The sequence below is a fragment of the Colobus angolensis genome, unplaced genomic scaffold, assembly GCF_000951035.1.
Source record: "Colobus angolensis palliatus isolate OR3802 unplaced genomic scaffold, Cang.pa_1.0 Scaffold233, whole genome shotgun sequence".
Taxonomy (NCBI): Eukaryota; Metazoa; Chordata; class Mammalia; order Primates; family Cercopithecidae; genus Colobus; species Colobus angolensis.
In genome coordinates this window covers 916,526-930,808 of record NW_012115522.1, presented here as the reverse complement: position 1 = coordinate 930,808, position 14,283 = coordinate 916,526, and the positions used below count along the sequence as shown (strand labels likewise).

Below are 14,283 nucleotides of genomic sequence, written 5' to 3'. Positions count from 1 at the left end.
CACCATGTTACCCACGATGGTCTCGATCTCCTGACCTCGTGATCTGCCCGCCTCTGCCTCCCCACGTGCTGGGATTACAGGCATGAGCCCCACCGCGCTGGGCCTATTTTTTATTTTGTTGTTGTTTCTTTTTATATAGAGAGTCTTGCTAGGTTGCCCAGGCTGGTCTCGAACTCCTGGGCTCAAGCATAAGAAATGTCTGACCTTAACAGCGCGTGGCTACTGAGTAACAATTCTAAACAGTATTTCTTGGGCCTTTCCTGTGCTAGATGTTCCCTCTGGTGATACAGGCAAAATTAAGCCAACATACGAAATAAAACATTTAGACTTCTTTACACTCCATTTTCTCCTTTCCTGCCTCTCCAGGTCTCAGTCGCTTTTCACCTTGGCCCTTCGTTTTGTTGCACTCCTAGGATCCTGGAGCCTTGCAGGGTTTTCTCAGTTCATTCCCACTCCTTTCACCCTCACCGTGGCAGCTCCAGAATGAGGGTTTCTGGCGCTTTATCTTCTGTTTGTAAACCTTCGCCGCCAGTCACTGCCTTTTCCATTTTAATTGCATTCTCCCACCCCCGCAGTCTTCCTGGAATGCTTCCTGTTTTGCTCTAGGTGGGGCCAGTCCTCCAGGGAACCGCATCTGCCTCTCTTCTTTTGCCATCGTCTGGCTGAGCCCTAGGCGCAGGCGGAAGCTGGGTCAGGTGCGCGGCCACACTTCCGGTCGCGCGGCCCACACGAGCCGCCATTGTGGAGGTCCCAGCGAGTCTCTTGGGCCCGAACCGGCTGTTCGAAGTCCGAGGGTACTGAGAGCCACGGTACCTGTAAGGGATCTGTTAAACTTCCTCCGATGGGATGGGGGAAAAGTCAGAGGGTGACATTTCTGGTGACCAATACCTGAACTGGGGCTTCCAGGGGAAGGCTAGAGAAAGTCTTGGCGATAAGCTCTCCCTCTTGGGACCATGACTCCTACCATTACTTTTATTTACTCATGATAGCTTTTTAAAAAACTGTGAAATTAATAATAATTCCCCTGAAATACCCACCTGTGGCAATGGAGCAATGAAACAAAGCACGTGCTTTTAAGTATTCTTGTCCACACAGCTGGCAGTGGCTCCTCCGTACCGAAAGCAGTTGTGACAGTCACCTCAAGCCCTGCAGCTTCTCCACAACCCGAATCTGGAATATGCTGCGTGGATATTGCCTTTTTATAAAATATTGGAATCAATTGGCCCAAGGTCTATGTACTCCTAAACTGTAATACTTAATATTTTTTTCTCTGAATTCTGTTTTAAATAGTTTTTTAAAAAGGTGTCCTGCACTATTTGTTTTTGGTAATTATGGCTAAAAAAATTAAAAATCTTTAAATGTGCATGATGTAAAAACAAAAAGACTGCGTAGTATAGTGGTTAAGAGCCCAGGCTTTGAACTGCTTGAGTTCAAATCAAACTGTAACACCAGCTGTTTTAATTTTGGACAGGTTCCTTAACCCTCACTTTCCTAGGCTGCAAAATAGCTCCTTATCTTATAGGCTTGTCGTAAGGGTAATTGGGTAGATACAGGTTTACAGTTGCTTATCTGAAATCCTTGGTGTCGGATTGCTTAAAAATCTTTCAGATTTTATGTTGATTGATTAAGTGGCTGAAACAGGGTCTGTCTCTGTCACCCAGGCTGGAATGTAGTTAGCTTACTGCAACCTCTGCCTCCCAGGTTCAAGCGATTCTCTTGCCTCGGCCTCCTGAGTAGCTGGGACTACAGGGGTGCACCACCATGCCCGGCTAATTTTTGTGTTTCTAGTAGAGACAGGGTTTCACCATACTGGCCAGGCTGTTTTCGAGCTCCTGGCCTCAAGTGATCCTCCAGCTTTGGCCTACCAAATTGCTGGGATTACAGGTGTGAGCTACCGCACCCAGCCTCTTTCAGATTGTGAAAAATAACGTAGTACATAACCCATAAGTAACATGATACAGTGAGGTCTAAGGTAGCACATAGTAATTAAGCACATTCATTTTTCTTCAGTGAAACATGAATGCTATACTAAGTGAGATAGATTAAAACTATGAATAGTTTTACATCACTTTAGATCAGGTTTTGCCACCCAGTGAGTTTGCACTGCCCTCCTCCCAGACTCACCACTATAGGCTTTCAGAGCATTTAGATTTTGTAATTGTGGATTAAAGGTTGTGGAGTCGTATGTAAACCATTTGAACAGGGCCTGGCGTATACTAAGCACCCTATAAATGTTATGTGCAAAACTGAATTCTTTCTATACTTTATAACTAGATTGTTATTATTTAAAAGAGTAGTTTAAATCACAGTGGTTTAAAGTGGATGTAGCGAAGGCCAACGTAACTATCTGTGTGTATTTTTCGCATATTATCTCATTTGGGTTTCAAGTCTCTTTTTCCCATGGTAAAAGAACAAGAAAGACAGAACAAAGAAGGCAGAGTAGAAAAGTTCCACGTTCCTCCTCACTCCATCTTGCCTAGCCAAAACAATTGAACAGTTTAAGATATCTATTTCAAAGATTTCAAGTAAGTTCTAAAATGTATTCGTTTGTTGTGAGTTGTGACTTCAGCCTTGACTTGCCTCTACGCTTAAGTACATGGTAAGAACTGAGAGCCACCCTGTGCATCTTAAATCTTTTAATCTGCTTTGCTGCCAATGGATTATTTCTAGAACATGATGGTGTAGAAAATTCTTAAATTTTAGGCAATTTAAATGCTTCTAAGATTTTTTTTTTCTTACCAAACAGAGGTGGCTTCTGAGTTTAGGACGGTGGGGTTGATGTTTCATGTGAGTTCATGGCTGCTTTACATTTGGCCTGAAAGTCTAGTGATCTGGTATATTTTATCCTGTGATCTGTTAATATCTATTGAAAATACACTATAGCTCTTACAGTGAAAAATAGTTAGACCTATTTCATCCTCTCTTTCTACTTAATACACATATTTACTCAGTCTAAGCCTGATCAAAAGGACAATGGTGGGAATACCTGAAAGAATAATGTATGCTTTTCAAAAGATAAACCAGATACTGGAAGCAGAAACTCTGAAGGACAAAGTTAAAATCTGAAGGTAAATCTTACTATCCTTGTGTCTGCAAGATAGACAGATTGACAAAAGTAACTATAATACAGAGCTATTTAGATAATTCAAAAGAATTACATCTTTAGATTATTTTATTGGCTTATCTGAAGAACTATAAATTCCATTTTTATGCATAAATTAGTAACCTATTAGTTTCTTTTAATTCTCTGTAGAAGGAAAGCTGACATTGGAGTTTTCATGTTTTCTTTCTCCTTGCCATTTCTTCATCAGTTATCTTTAGTCTGTTAAATATACAGATATATACACCGATATATGTATGTATTTTCCTGAAACAAGGTCTTGCACTGTCGCCTAGGCTGGAGTGCAGTGGTACAATCACAGCTCACTGCAGCCTTGACCGCGCGGGCTCCAGCGAGTCTACCACCTTAGCCTCCTGAGTAGCGTGTACTACAGACCACCACTCCGGGCTGATTTTTGTGTTTTTTGTAGAGATGGGGTTTCACCACGTTGCCTCAGGCTGTTCTGGAGCTCCTGGACTCAAGCGATCCACCCACCTCAGCTTCCCAAAGTGCTGGGATTATAAGCATGAGCCACTGTGCCCAGCCTGTAAATACATTTAGGTGAAGACTTTGCTAAAGAAAGAGACAATGAAATCAGTTAAGACACCAGTACGGTACATGAAACACAACTTGGAGCATTAAATCAAAATTGCCAAAGCTCACATTTTTCAAGTGTAAGGCTTGTTTCTTTGTATATGCTTATCTCTTTGCAACTTCATGTTACTGTGATGTGTGGGATATTAACTTTAAAGATGATTTTATCATTTTATGGTAGTTATTCCTTCGTTCACTTTCCCCTTTATTGTGGTTAATCTGTGAAGTAGATTTGGTCATGCAATACACTTTATTTTTAGCAGTCTCACAGTGTTTTAACTCTTGTATTTTATTGACTTTAATACAAGAATGAAGGCCAACAATCAGTAAGGGTGAGGCTGTTCTGTTTCATACTTGATACGCAAAAACTAACTTCTGTGTTTTCTGTTTTAAGTGTTGCTACAGGTGGACTACTTTTTCAGCCATCAGTTAAAATAAGCTTTTCTTAAAAATGAGATGATAAATAATTACAGCATTAGAATCCCTAATATATGCGTGTATGTGTGTGCACGCACATGGGTGCAGTATGATAGTGGCAGCAGCAACAGAAAACCAAAGTAATGTGGCTTAACCATAATAGGCATTTATTTCTCTCATGTAAAAGTCCGAAAAGTGATCTATATTTAGCAGACTTTTTTGGTGTGTGTGTTTTTTTTTTTTTGGAAACAGGGTCTTGCTCCATTGCCTAGGCTGGAGTGCGGTGGCATTATCCTAGCTTTCTGTAGCCTCAGCTTCCTGGGCTCAAGTGATTTACCCAGCTCAGTCTCCCAAGTAGCTGGGACTCCAGGCACATGCCACCACACGTGGCTTTTGTGTGCATGTGTGTGTGTGGTGGAGGGTCGTTGGGGTAGAGATGGGACTTTATTGCCCAAGCTGACTTTATATTTTGATTCTCTGCCATCTTCATCAGGTAGCTGTCATCTTATGATCTAAGATGGGTGCTCCAGTTCCCACAGTCATCTTCTAGGCAAGAAGAAAGCAGGAAAAAAGGCTTTTTTTATTTTATTTTTGATTTTGTTGCATACCAAAGGAATGTTCTCTTTTAAAGGCACCACCTAGAAGTTACAGGCATCACTTCTGTCCATACCATAGGCCAGAATTTACTAGTATAGTTTGAGTATCCAAAAGAGTGCTCCAGAATCTGAAACTGTTTGACTACTGACATGATGCCCAAAGGGAATGCTCAACAGAGTGTGATTGCAAATATCCCCCAATATGGAAAAATTCTAAAATTGAACACTTTTGGGCCCAAGCATTTCAGATGAAGGGTACTCAGCCTGTACAGTATTAACTAGCAAGGGAATTTAGGAAATGATGTGCCCAACAGAAATTTATTACTACATAAAATAGAGAAGATATTAGTGTAGATCTAACTCATTTTAAAAATGATATGTAGTAATTTGGGGAATTTTAAAACAATGTTAATACATAACTGTCACATATCTCATTTGTGATTACTTTTTTTGCTAGGTGATGGATTATAGATAGCTCTCTGATATAAACAGGAAATTTCTAAAAGCCTCTTAGTCCTCTTGCCTCAGCAATCTATAGTCCATCCTTTCAGTGTTCCCTGAATTTTCTCTGTGAGAACACATGTGCTGTTAAAAGTTAAGAGAACTGTGACATGGAAAGCAAATAAACATAACAAAAATTGTTGAGATGATTTACAATTGTTCCCATTGTTTAATTCAGAATGGAACATAGGAAAATAAATTAGGTTTCTCGTTCTAAATAATGTTTGCCTAATTCTTTTAGAATATTAGAATGTAACTTATTAGTTGTATGTTGGGTAAGCATTGGAAGAGTCAACCTGTATTTGACATTTTTCACATGCCCTTAACGTTAACCATATGTGAGGTCTTCCTGTATGCATATTTGGATGTACAGCCTAACTGAGGTGGAAAACACCAAGATGTTGGCAGGGCAGTTGCATTCCCAGTGTGTGTTCTTTTTGCTCTTCCTGCCATTGGCTTCAGGATTTCAGTACCAGTCTTAAAACCAGGTCCTTTTCCGTTCCTTCCCATCTTGACTAGGTTGCCTCTCGAATTCAAGTCAAGGCATGTTTTCTATCAAATATAGACTTTCAAGATGAAAGCAGCAGTGCATGAAGAAGAGAAAAAGACCAGTAGAAATGTGTAAAAACTAGAGAAAGTATACAGAGAGCAGTGGGTAGAAATGGGTGTAATGGTTGAGAGCTCTTGGATCCAGGCGTCATGTCTTGTTCAAGATTCAGATCCTAGCTTTGTCACTTTCTAGTTACATTGAACCAAGTTATTTTGAACTTGTTTCCTTATCTATAAAATGGGGACAGAAATAGAATGTAGTATCTGTTGGATTCAGGATTAAATAAAGAGTTCATGTAATAAAATGCTTGGTAGTATGTTTGGCAACTATTATACAACTCTATATACTCTTCATTTCTTCTCTGTGTCCAGATTATTAAAATGTTGCGAGACCATACCCATGGAGGGGACCTTTTCTGTCTTTTGTTTCTTTTAACTGCTGTCCTGGCTAGCTTTTTTACTTAGCCTGTGGGATTGAAGTCAGGACTAGAAATTTGGGAGTTTGGCATGTTAAATTGGGATGAAAGCTGGGAGTACTGGAGAATGACAGGTAACTTCTGCAAGGGTAAACAGTGATAAGAACCCACTAATTGCACATTCTCAGGCTTTTGAACAGTTCCCATTGTGGCAAGTATTTGTTCAGTGCTTTGTTGTACCTGACTGAGAATGAAAGAAAAGAAGAGACAAAAAGGAAAACTATAATGTTTTTAAACTTGGATTTTGCTGTTGTTAAAATAGTAGGAAACTCTAACATGATCTTTTCTGACTTAGTCTTATATTCAGATATCCTGAAGCAACTTGAATAATGTCCTGTTTCTTGCCCCCACCCAGCTCTTGATTGGATCCTCCTCCTCACACCTCCTCTTTTTTGAGACAGAGTCTTGCTCTGTCACCCCGGCTGGAGTGCAATGGCACGATCTCAGCTCACTGCAACCTTCGCTTCCCAGTTCAAGCGATTCTCCCTGCCTCAGCCTCTGGAGTAGCTGGATTACAGGCACCTGCCACCACATCTAGCTGATTTTTGTGTTTTTAGTAGAGACGGGCTTTCACCATATTGGACAGGCTTGTCTCAAACTCCTGACCTCAGGTCACCCGCCTGCCTCAGCCCCGCAAAGTGCTGGGATTACAGGCATGAGCTGCTGTGCCTGTCCCACACTTCCTTTTAAATGGAGACAGAAGCAAGCACTGTCACCTGTACCTCACACAAGGAGAAACTGGGCCGCAAGGTGATTCACTGGAGGTGCATTGCTGCTCCTATGAGGCTTGAGGCCACGTTTTCTGCTTCTCTGATAGCCTCTTAGGCATTTTACCTTTCACAGAGTACTTTTCCATTATTTTATAAAGACCTCCTTCAGGGCCAGATTCCACAGTTTTATGGTTAGAACTTGGTTTCAACAGAAAATCTTGAAAAATTACAATTTACTTTTAGTTACACTTCAGGTCAACTAGGATGTCCTGTTTAGAAGCAGGGCTCCAAGCCTTTTTAAAGAACAGTTTATCTTTCTTTTAAACAAATGAAGGTATTACACGGCTCACAGATGGAAGGCAGGTTGCCACATTAAAATAAATTAGTGCGTGGTTTCCTTTTCCCAAATAACTTTCCTCTTAAAGTGAGGGTATGGGAGAATGGATTAAAAGTATAGATTGCCACATATAGACACTTTAAAATCAACGAGCGTAGTAACTAGTCAGCGTTTTAATATTCATTTAAAAGTAAGTTGCTTAAAAACCCTGGAGGTAGACTATTTAATCATTTGCATGCTAGTTTCTAAGAATTCATAATTAAGCAATTCAGCATGAAATGGATTTATAGATGGACTATCTTAGATTTGGTATTCTGTAGCAGGCAGACTTATTTTCAGTCTGGTGGAAACACTGGATGGTTTCAACCTGGTATCTGTTTGCTTTTACTCTGTAAACCCACAACTGGACTTCGAGGAGGAGGATGGGAAGGACATCATGGGAGGTCATTTCAGGTAGAGTCAGTCCCTGTGATACTGACTGGCAGCTCCCAGGTCATGAGCGAATGGCAACCTTGGTAGTATGCCTCCACTGCTGTCCAGGCCTTCAGTCCCACTTCTTGTCTTGGAATTCATGACACTTGAAAGAGAAGAAGTCATCTCATAAAGTGCTGCGTAGTATTTCCAGAACTGCATGGTTGTGAAAACATAACTGGAGTTCTAAAAGCTGGCACAGTCTTTTATAACAACAGGTAAATGCAGCGGCCAGCTTATTTGTGGCTTTTGGTTTCCCACTGCCTGAAAGAAAAAAAAAAGTATGTGTGTTGTTTTTGAAAACTAAAGGAAGGGCTTTCATTTAAAAATAAAGCAGCTTCAGAATAAAGTTACTTCTCCTTTGCCTTTTATGGTACTAACTGATGAAAGGCAGATAATATATCTGGTAAAAATCCTACAATGTATATTAAAATGAGTAAAAAATAAAAAAATAGGGTGACTAGCCAGTGTCTTAATATTTTTGAAAAAATAAACTCCTTGAAAAGCCCTGGAGGTAGAAAATTTAATTACTTTACATGCCAAAAGAAATGTTTCCATCCTAGGGTCTTGTACAGGCCGAGGGTGCTGGATTATAACAGCGTTTCATTTTTTGTAACTGACTCTGTAGTAGAAGTGGTGGACAACAACACATTTCACTCTCCTGGGCTTCTGAGGTCTTCAGATTCACACCTGCCGTTTCAGTGCCCTAAGACTTGGAAGATTTCTTTCTCCTATCTCTCCAAGCTAAAATCGTTTAATCATATCCTGCCATTGACCGTTCTGTTTATAATAAACTTCATGTGTAAAATGACGTAAAGAATTGCTTCAGCCATTGACACAGTGTCTGTACTCATGGGGCTTTGTTGTTTAGGCAAGACTGAGATGTCTTTCATTATTTAGTGGGTGTTTTGATATAGGTCATGTGAATGCTGTCTGTCAAGCAAAGCAACAGTGCTTTGCACAGGAACTGAGTTGAGATTCTGATAGATATGGATTATTCTGCACCTCAGACAGTTTTCTCTCTCTCTCTCTCTCTTTTTTTTTTTTTTTTGAGATGGAGTCTTGCTCTGTCGCCCAGGCTAGAGCCCAGGCTGGAGCGTCTCGGCCTCCCAAAGTGCTGGGATTAAAGGCTTGAGCCACCGCGCGCGGCCAGTTTTCTCTTTGGAATAGCTCACGTTATTTCAGGCTCTCTAGGAGTGTGAGTGAGACTAGTGTCTTTCTCAGGGAAAACTGCCGTTTTACTGATTTTTTTTCCCAGCAGGAAACAGTCTGTTGGTGATGGATATACTGCTAAGAATAGAGAAAAATGAGAAACTACAGATACTTGCACAGGCTTCAGGGGCAAGTTTCATTCATTGAGACATTTAGCCCATTTGTTTTTTAAATATCAAATTGTAACAAATCTCCCAAATCTCTCTCATCTGTTAGGGACTGGGGGACGGTAGGCAAGTAGAACAGTGTTATTCCAGGAATTGTCGTTAGCCCGAAACCATTATATAATGATTGTGTTTCTTTTCTGTCATATTTCAGTCACAGTATCATTTCAAGTGTCCCTCAGAAAGATGTCACATCCATAGACGGCACCTTGTAGGGAGGAAGCAGCAGTCAAGGGTCATTAGTACTAGAACACAGGCCTTTCCTATCAAGTGCTTTGTCCTCCATATCACTCTGCCTTCCTTCACGGGATGCCTTAACAAGGCTGCATTCGCGTGTCTGAGAGATCATCAGTACAGGTTCTAAGGTCGAACAGGTTGTAAGAAGAAGGTGGTGATCAAACATGGCATTTTACATCATCAGTCCTTAGTTATGAAAAATATGGGCGTTCCTGAGGGCTGTCATAAGTGGCCGGAAATCAGGGTCTGTAAAGTCCAAGGTACGGGAGAACTGGAAGCAATGAATAACTCATGTTTGATGTACAGAGATGTTTGTACCCAGTGTTACCATTTACAGAGAAGGCATCCAAGCCATAATAAACAAAATGCTAGACTAGATGTCACTGGGCAGGGCTGGGGTTGGGGGGTATTGGGAAGTAGAATATCACTAGGTGATAGTTAGATATTCATTGCTGGCATTTTATCCAGACACCAGAGGAACATGATCTTTGCAAGTATATTTGTTATCTGTCCTACCTCCACCCCCTACAATAATTTTTAGAAATACTACTAGTGAGTGCATAGGGATGATCTGTATTTCATTTCTTTCAGTGTGGTTCATGTAATTCTGTCATCTTTGACTTCTATAATGATGCCTAGGTAGGGAAGAGTGCCAAATGGTCCTTAGCCCTCAAATTCCTGCCAATCACTGAGTTGTTGTTAGTATTCTCTACTACAGGGGATATACCAGGACAATTAGCTTTAGTTGAAAACCATTTATCATATCAGAGAATGTGGGAGACTGACTCCTGGCACTTGTTTATGACATATGAGATATGCTATTTGTCTAAAAACTATCCTTTTCACATTTGTTGCTGTTTGCTAGTCAGAACTTCCAAAATCTTTTCCTTGGAGATTTCCTTCCGAAAATGTCAGTATCTCCTAACTTTCAGAGCAAATTGAGGGTCACTGTTCTTAACAGGTGTCTCATGCTGCCTTGAAGTATGGTTACTTGATACAGATGTCTTCTTTCCCCTTCCTTGTGGATTCGTTGTGGCCTCTGTAGCAGTATTTCTCAGCGTGTGTTCTATGGGCTGCCTATATCTGTATCATTTAGAGTCCTTGTTAATGAGGCAAATTTCAGGGGCCCAACCTTACTTAGAGTATCCAGGATTCTTCACTTTAAATAGCCGTCATACTCTCTCTGTGGTCCTTATGTTTGGGTAACCATTCATGAAGAATCTGGTAATATGGTCTATGTACCTGACAGCTAGTTTGAAATGTGGAATCTCAGCCCCCACATTAGATCTACTAAATTAGAATCTACATTTTAGTAAAATGCTACCTGAAAATAAGGATGCAAATTGCTTTATAACTCTCTATATGTAGGAAGCACTCATTAATCACTGTTGGTTTGTGGATCTACTTTTCGTACTTTTCCAAAAAAAACAAAACAAACAAAAAAAATAGCTTTTAGCTTCTTGGAAATTTTGGGGGTGTCTCAGAAGAATTGTTCTCTTATTACATTATTCGCAGTAAAGAATAATAGTGAAAGTTCATGCTATCACTAGTATAAGCACAGATTTAGTTATTTCCTCCTAAATAACTGCAGAATTACCTTATAAAATCTAATTGCAAATCTGTTTCTTATACAAAAGGGTCTAATTCTTCTCTGCCTGTGTGAGATTCACTCAGGGCCTGACCCTAAGGCCTCTGCTCCAAGATCAAGAACATCTTCTCAACAATCTTCAGTGGCACTTGGCAATAGGAGCTTTCAAGGGCCACAATCTCATCTCAGTGGGAGTAGGTACAATTGAATGTTACCTGTATGTTCTTTTTTTTTTTTTTTTTTTTTTTTTTTTTTGAGATGGAGTCTCGCTTTGTCGCCCAGGCTGTAGTGCAGTGGCCCGGATCTCAACTCACGGCAAGCTCCGCCTTCCGGGTTTACGCCATTCTTCTGCCTCAGCCTCCCGAGTATCTGGGACTACAGACGCCCGGCACCTCGCCTGGCTAGTTTTTTTGTATTTTTTAGTAGAGACGGGGTTTCACCTTGTTAGCCAGGATGGTCTCAATCTCCTGACCTCGTGATCCGCCCGTCTCAGCCTCCCAAAATGCTGGGATTACAGGCTTGAGCCACTGCGCCCGGCCTTGTATGTTCTTTTAAAACTAGAAAACCTTTCTGTGGATTTAGTCATGTTTCCCAAATGTGCTTGATGAGGAAATTCATCTGTATTGCTTTATTAAAAATTCATACCCCTAAGCCTCATCCCCAGATCAACTGAATGAGAATTTCTGGGAGGGAGCCCCAGCAGTCTCTTAACAGACATCCTGGACAGTCTTGTGATCAGGCATATTTAAGAAATACTGAATTATGTGATCCTTCCCCCAGCAGATTACCTTTCTGATTACATTTTTTAGCTGATATCATTCCTTTTGTTTTCTTGAACATACATTACCCCAAGAGCAGTAAAGAGGGAGCTCAGGATTGCTAGCTTAGTATTGAAAACCAGAAAGTGTATATAACTAAATACTGCATAATATTGTTTGTCCAGGACTTAAACATACTTGATTAATAAGTATTAACTTAGCATGAGTTTATTAACTTATCGATTAACTTATTCATACTATTGTATTTTCCATGGATAGTGTCCTTGAAGATGGCAAGTGTTACATTTAGTCTGCATGTAGAGGAAACAAGATCTAAAATAGTAAAATGGTGGACTGTCATGAAATATGTGGGGAAAAGAAAGAAAGATCAGACTGTTACTGTGTCTATATAGAAAGAAGTAGACATAAGAGACTCCATTTTGTTCTGTATTTGAGATGCTGTTAATCTGTGACCCTACCCCCAACCTGTCCTTGCAAGAGACATGTGCTGTGGTGACTCAAGGTTTAAAGGATTTTGGGCTGTGCAGGGTGTGCTTTGTTAAACAAGTGCCTGAAGGCAGCTCACTGGTTAAAAGTCATCACCATTCTCTTAATCTCAAGTACCCAGGGACACGTACACTGCCAAAGGTCACAGGGACCTCTGCCTAGGAAAGCTAGGTATTGTCCAAGGTGTCTCCCCATGTGATAGTCTGAAATATGGCCTCGTGGGAAGGGAAAGACCTGATTGTCCCCCAGCCTGACACCTGTGAAGGGTCTGTGCTGAGGAGGACTAGTGCAAGAGGAAGGAAGGCCTCTTGGCGGTTGTTGGCAGTTGAGATGGAGAAAGGCATCTGTCTCCTGCTGGTCCCTGGGCAGTGGAACATCTCGGTGTAAAACCCGATTGTATGTTCTGTATACTGAGAAAGGAGAAAACCGTCTTAGGGCGAAAGGTGGGACTTGCTAGGTCAGTGCTGCTCGTTATGCACTGAAAAGGTTTATGGAGATGTTTGCATGTGCATATCAAGGCGCAGCACTTTTCCTTAAACTTATGTCACAGAGATCTTTATTCATATGTCTTACTGCTGACCTTCTCCCTACGATGATCCTATTATCCTGTCACTTCACTTTTTCTAAGATGGTAAAGATAATGATCAATAAATACTAAGGGAACTCAGAGACCGGCGCCGGCGTGGGCCCTCTGTATGCTGAGCGCTGGTCCCCTGGGCCCACTTTTTCTTTCTCTATACTTTGTCTCTATGTCTCATTTCTTTTCTCAAGTCTCTTGTTCCACCTAACGAGAAACACCCACAGGTGTGGAGGGGCAGGCCACCCCCTTCAAAATACATTAGGAGTGTTTGTGTAGGGGCTGACGGGGAGAGGTTATATGTATCATTTGCCATGTCTTATTCTGCAACTCCTTTTCTTAACATTAAACTTGTGAATATGCTTCAACCTTGGACAAATTGTTGTTATTTAGAGAAATGAATTATGCATTCTTTTCTTTATAATTACATAGTTTATGTACCATCCTTTTTGAACTTAGCAAAAGGATTTGTTTCTTGTAAAGAAATAAATGTGTTGGCCTCTCATTTAGTATTGGAGTAATCCTTGTGTCTCAGACAAAAAGATAAATTATCAAATACTTTAGGGTACTACTGTGTTACACATTGTTGAATCTATTATTTCTGTGTGTCAATCCATGATTAAATTAGGTAGTGTTATCTAATTTGAGTTCTCAAATTCTTGTTTTGTTTGTTTGTTTGAGACAAAGTCTCACTCTGTTGCCCAGGCTGGAGTGCAGTGGTGTGAACTTGTGTCACTGCAACCTCCACCTCCCAGTTCACGCAGTTCTGCCTCAGCCTCCCAAGTAGCTGGGATTACAGGTGCCCACCATCACACCCAGTTAATTTTTGTATTTTTAGTAGCGACAGGGTTTCGCCATTTTGGCCATACTGGTCTCAAACTCCTGATCTCAAGTGATCCACCTGCCTTGCCCTCCCAAAGTGTTGAGATTACAGGCATGAGCCATCACGCCTGGCCTCAAATTCTTGTATTTTGTAAATCATTTCATGGGTTTAAATTCTTATGATGGATAGGTGAGAAGGGAGTCTTTTTGTTTTACAACTAAATACCTGACCGTTTCTGTGAAATAATTTAAATACTATCCAGCTAGGGCTTTTTCTGAGTGAACGTGTCATTCCAATGCATGAAGAAACTTAGATCCCCAGTCTGAGGAAATTTAAATCTGTGATTCAAAGTTATAATGATAGGTGAATGAGATACCTTGCCTAACCTGTGAAACAATTAAAAAAACAGTAAGTCCTGACTGTGGTATGAACAATGCAGTAGGAGTACAGAAGAGAAAAAGAAAGAATTGGAGCAGTGGAGAAAGCTGCTTTGGGGAAGGAGAGTTTAATTTGGGCTTCTAAGAGTAGAAGAGAGCCTTCTCTGAAAGTCAAGAATAATTATAAAAGACAGTGCAGGCCGGAAGTGGTGACTCATGCCTGTAATCCTAGCACTTTGGGAGGCCAAGGCGGGTGGATCACGAGGTCAGTTGATCGAGACCATCCTGG

The 14,283-nt window shown here is 40.8% G+C and overlaps 1 protein-coding gene across 1 annotated transcript in view; it reads left to right on the top strand.

The window, feature by feature from the left end:
• RBPMS (RNA binding protein with multiple splicing) overlaps nt 1-14,283 on the top strand; it is a 113,999-nt gene that overhangs the window by 5,654 nt on the left and 94,062 nt on the right. The window contains exon 2 of the mRNA XM_011944606.1: nt 607-809. Coding sequence (XP_011799996.1) covers nt 607-809 — 203 coding nt within the window. The remainder of the gene's footprint in view (nt 1-606; nt 810-14,283) is intronic.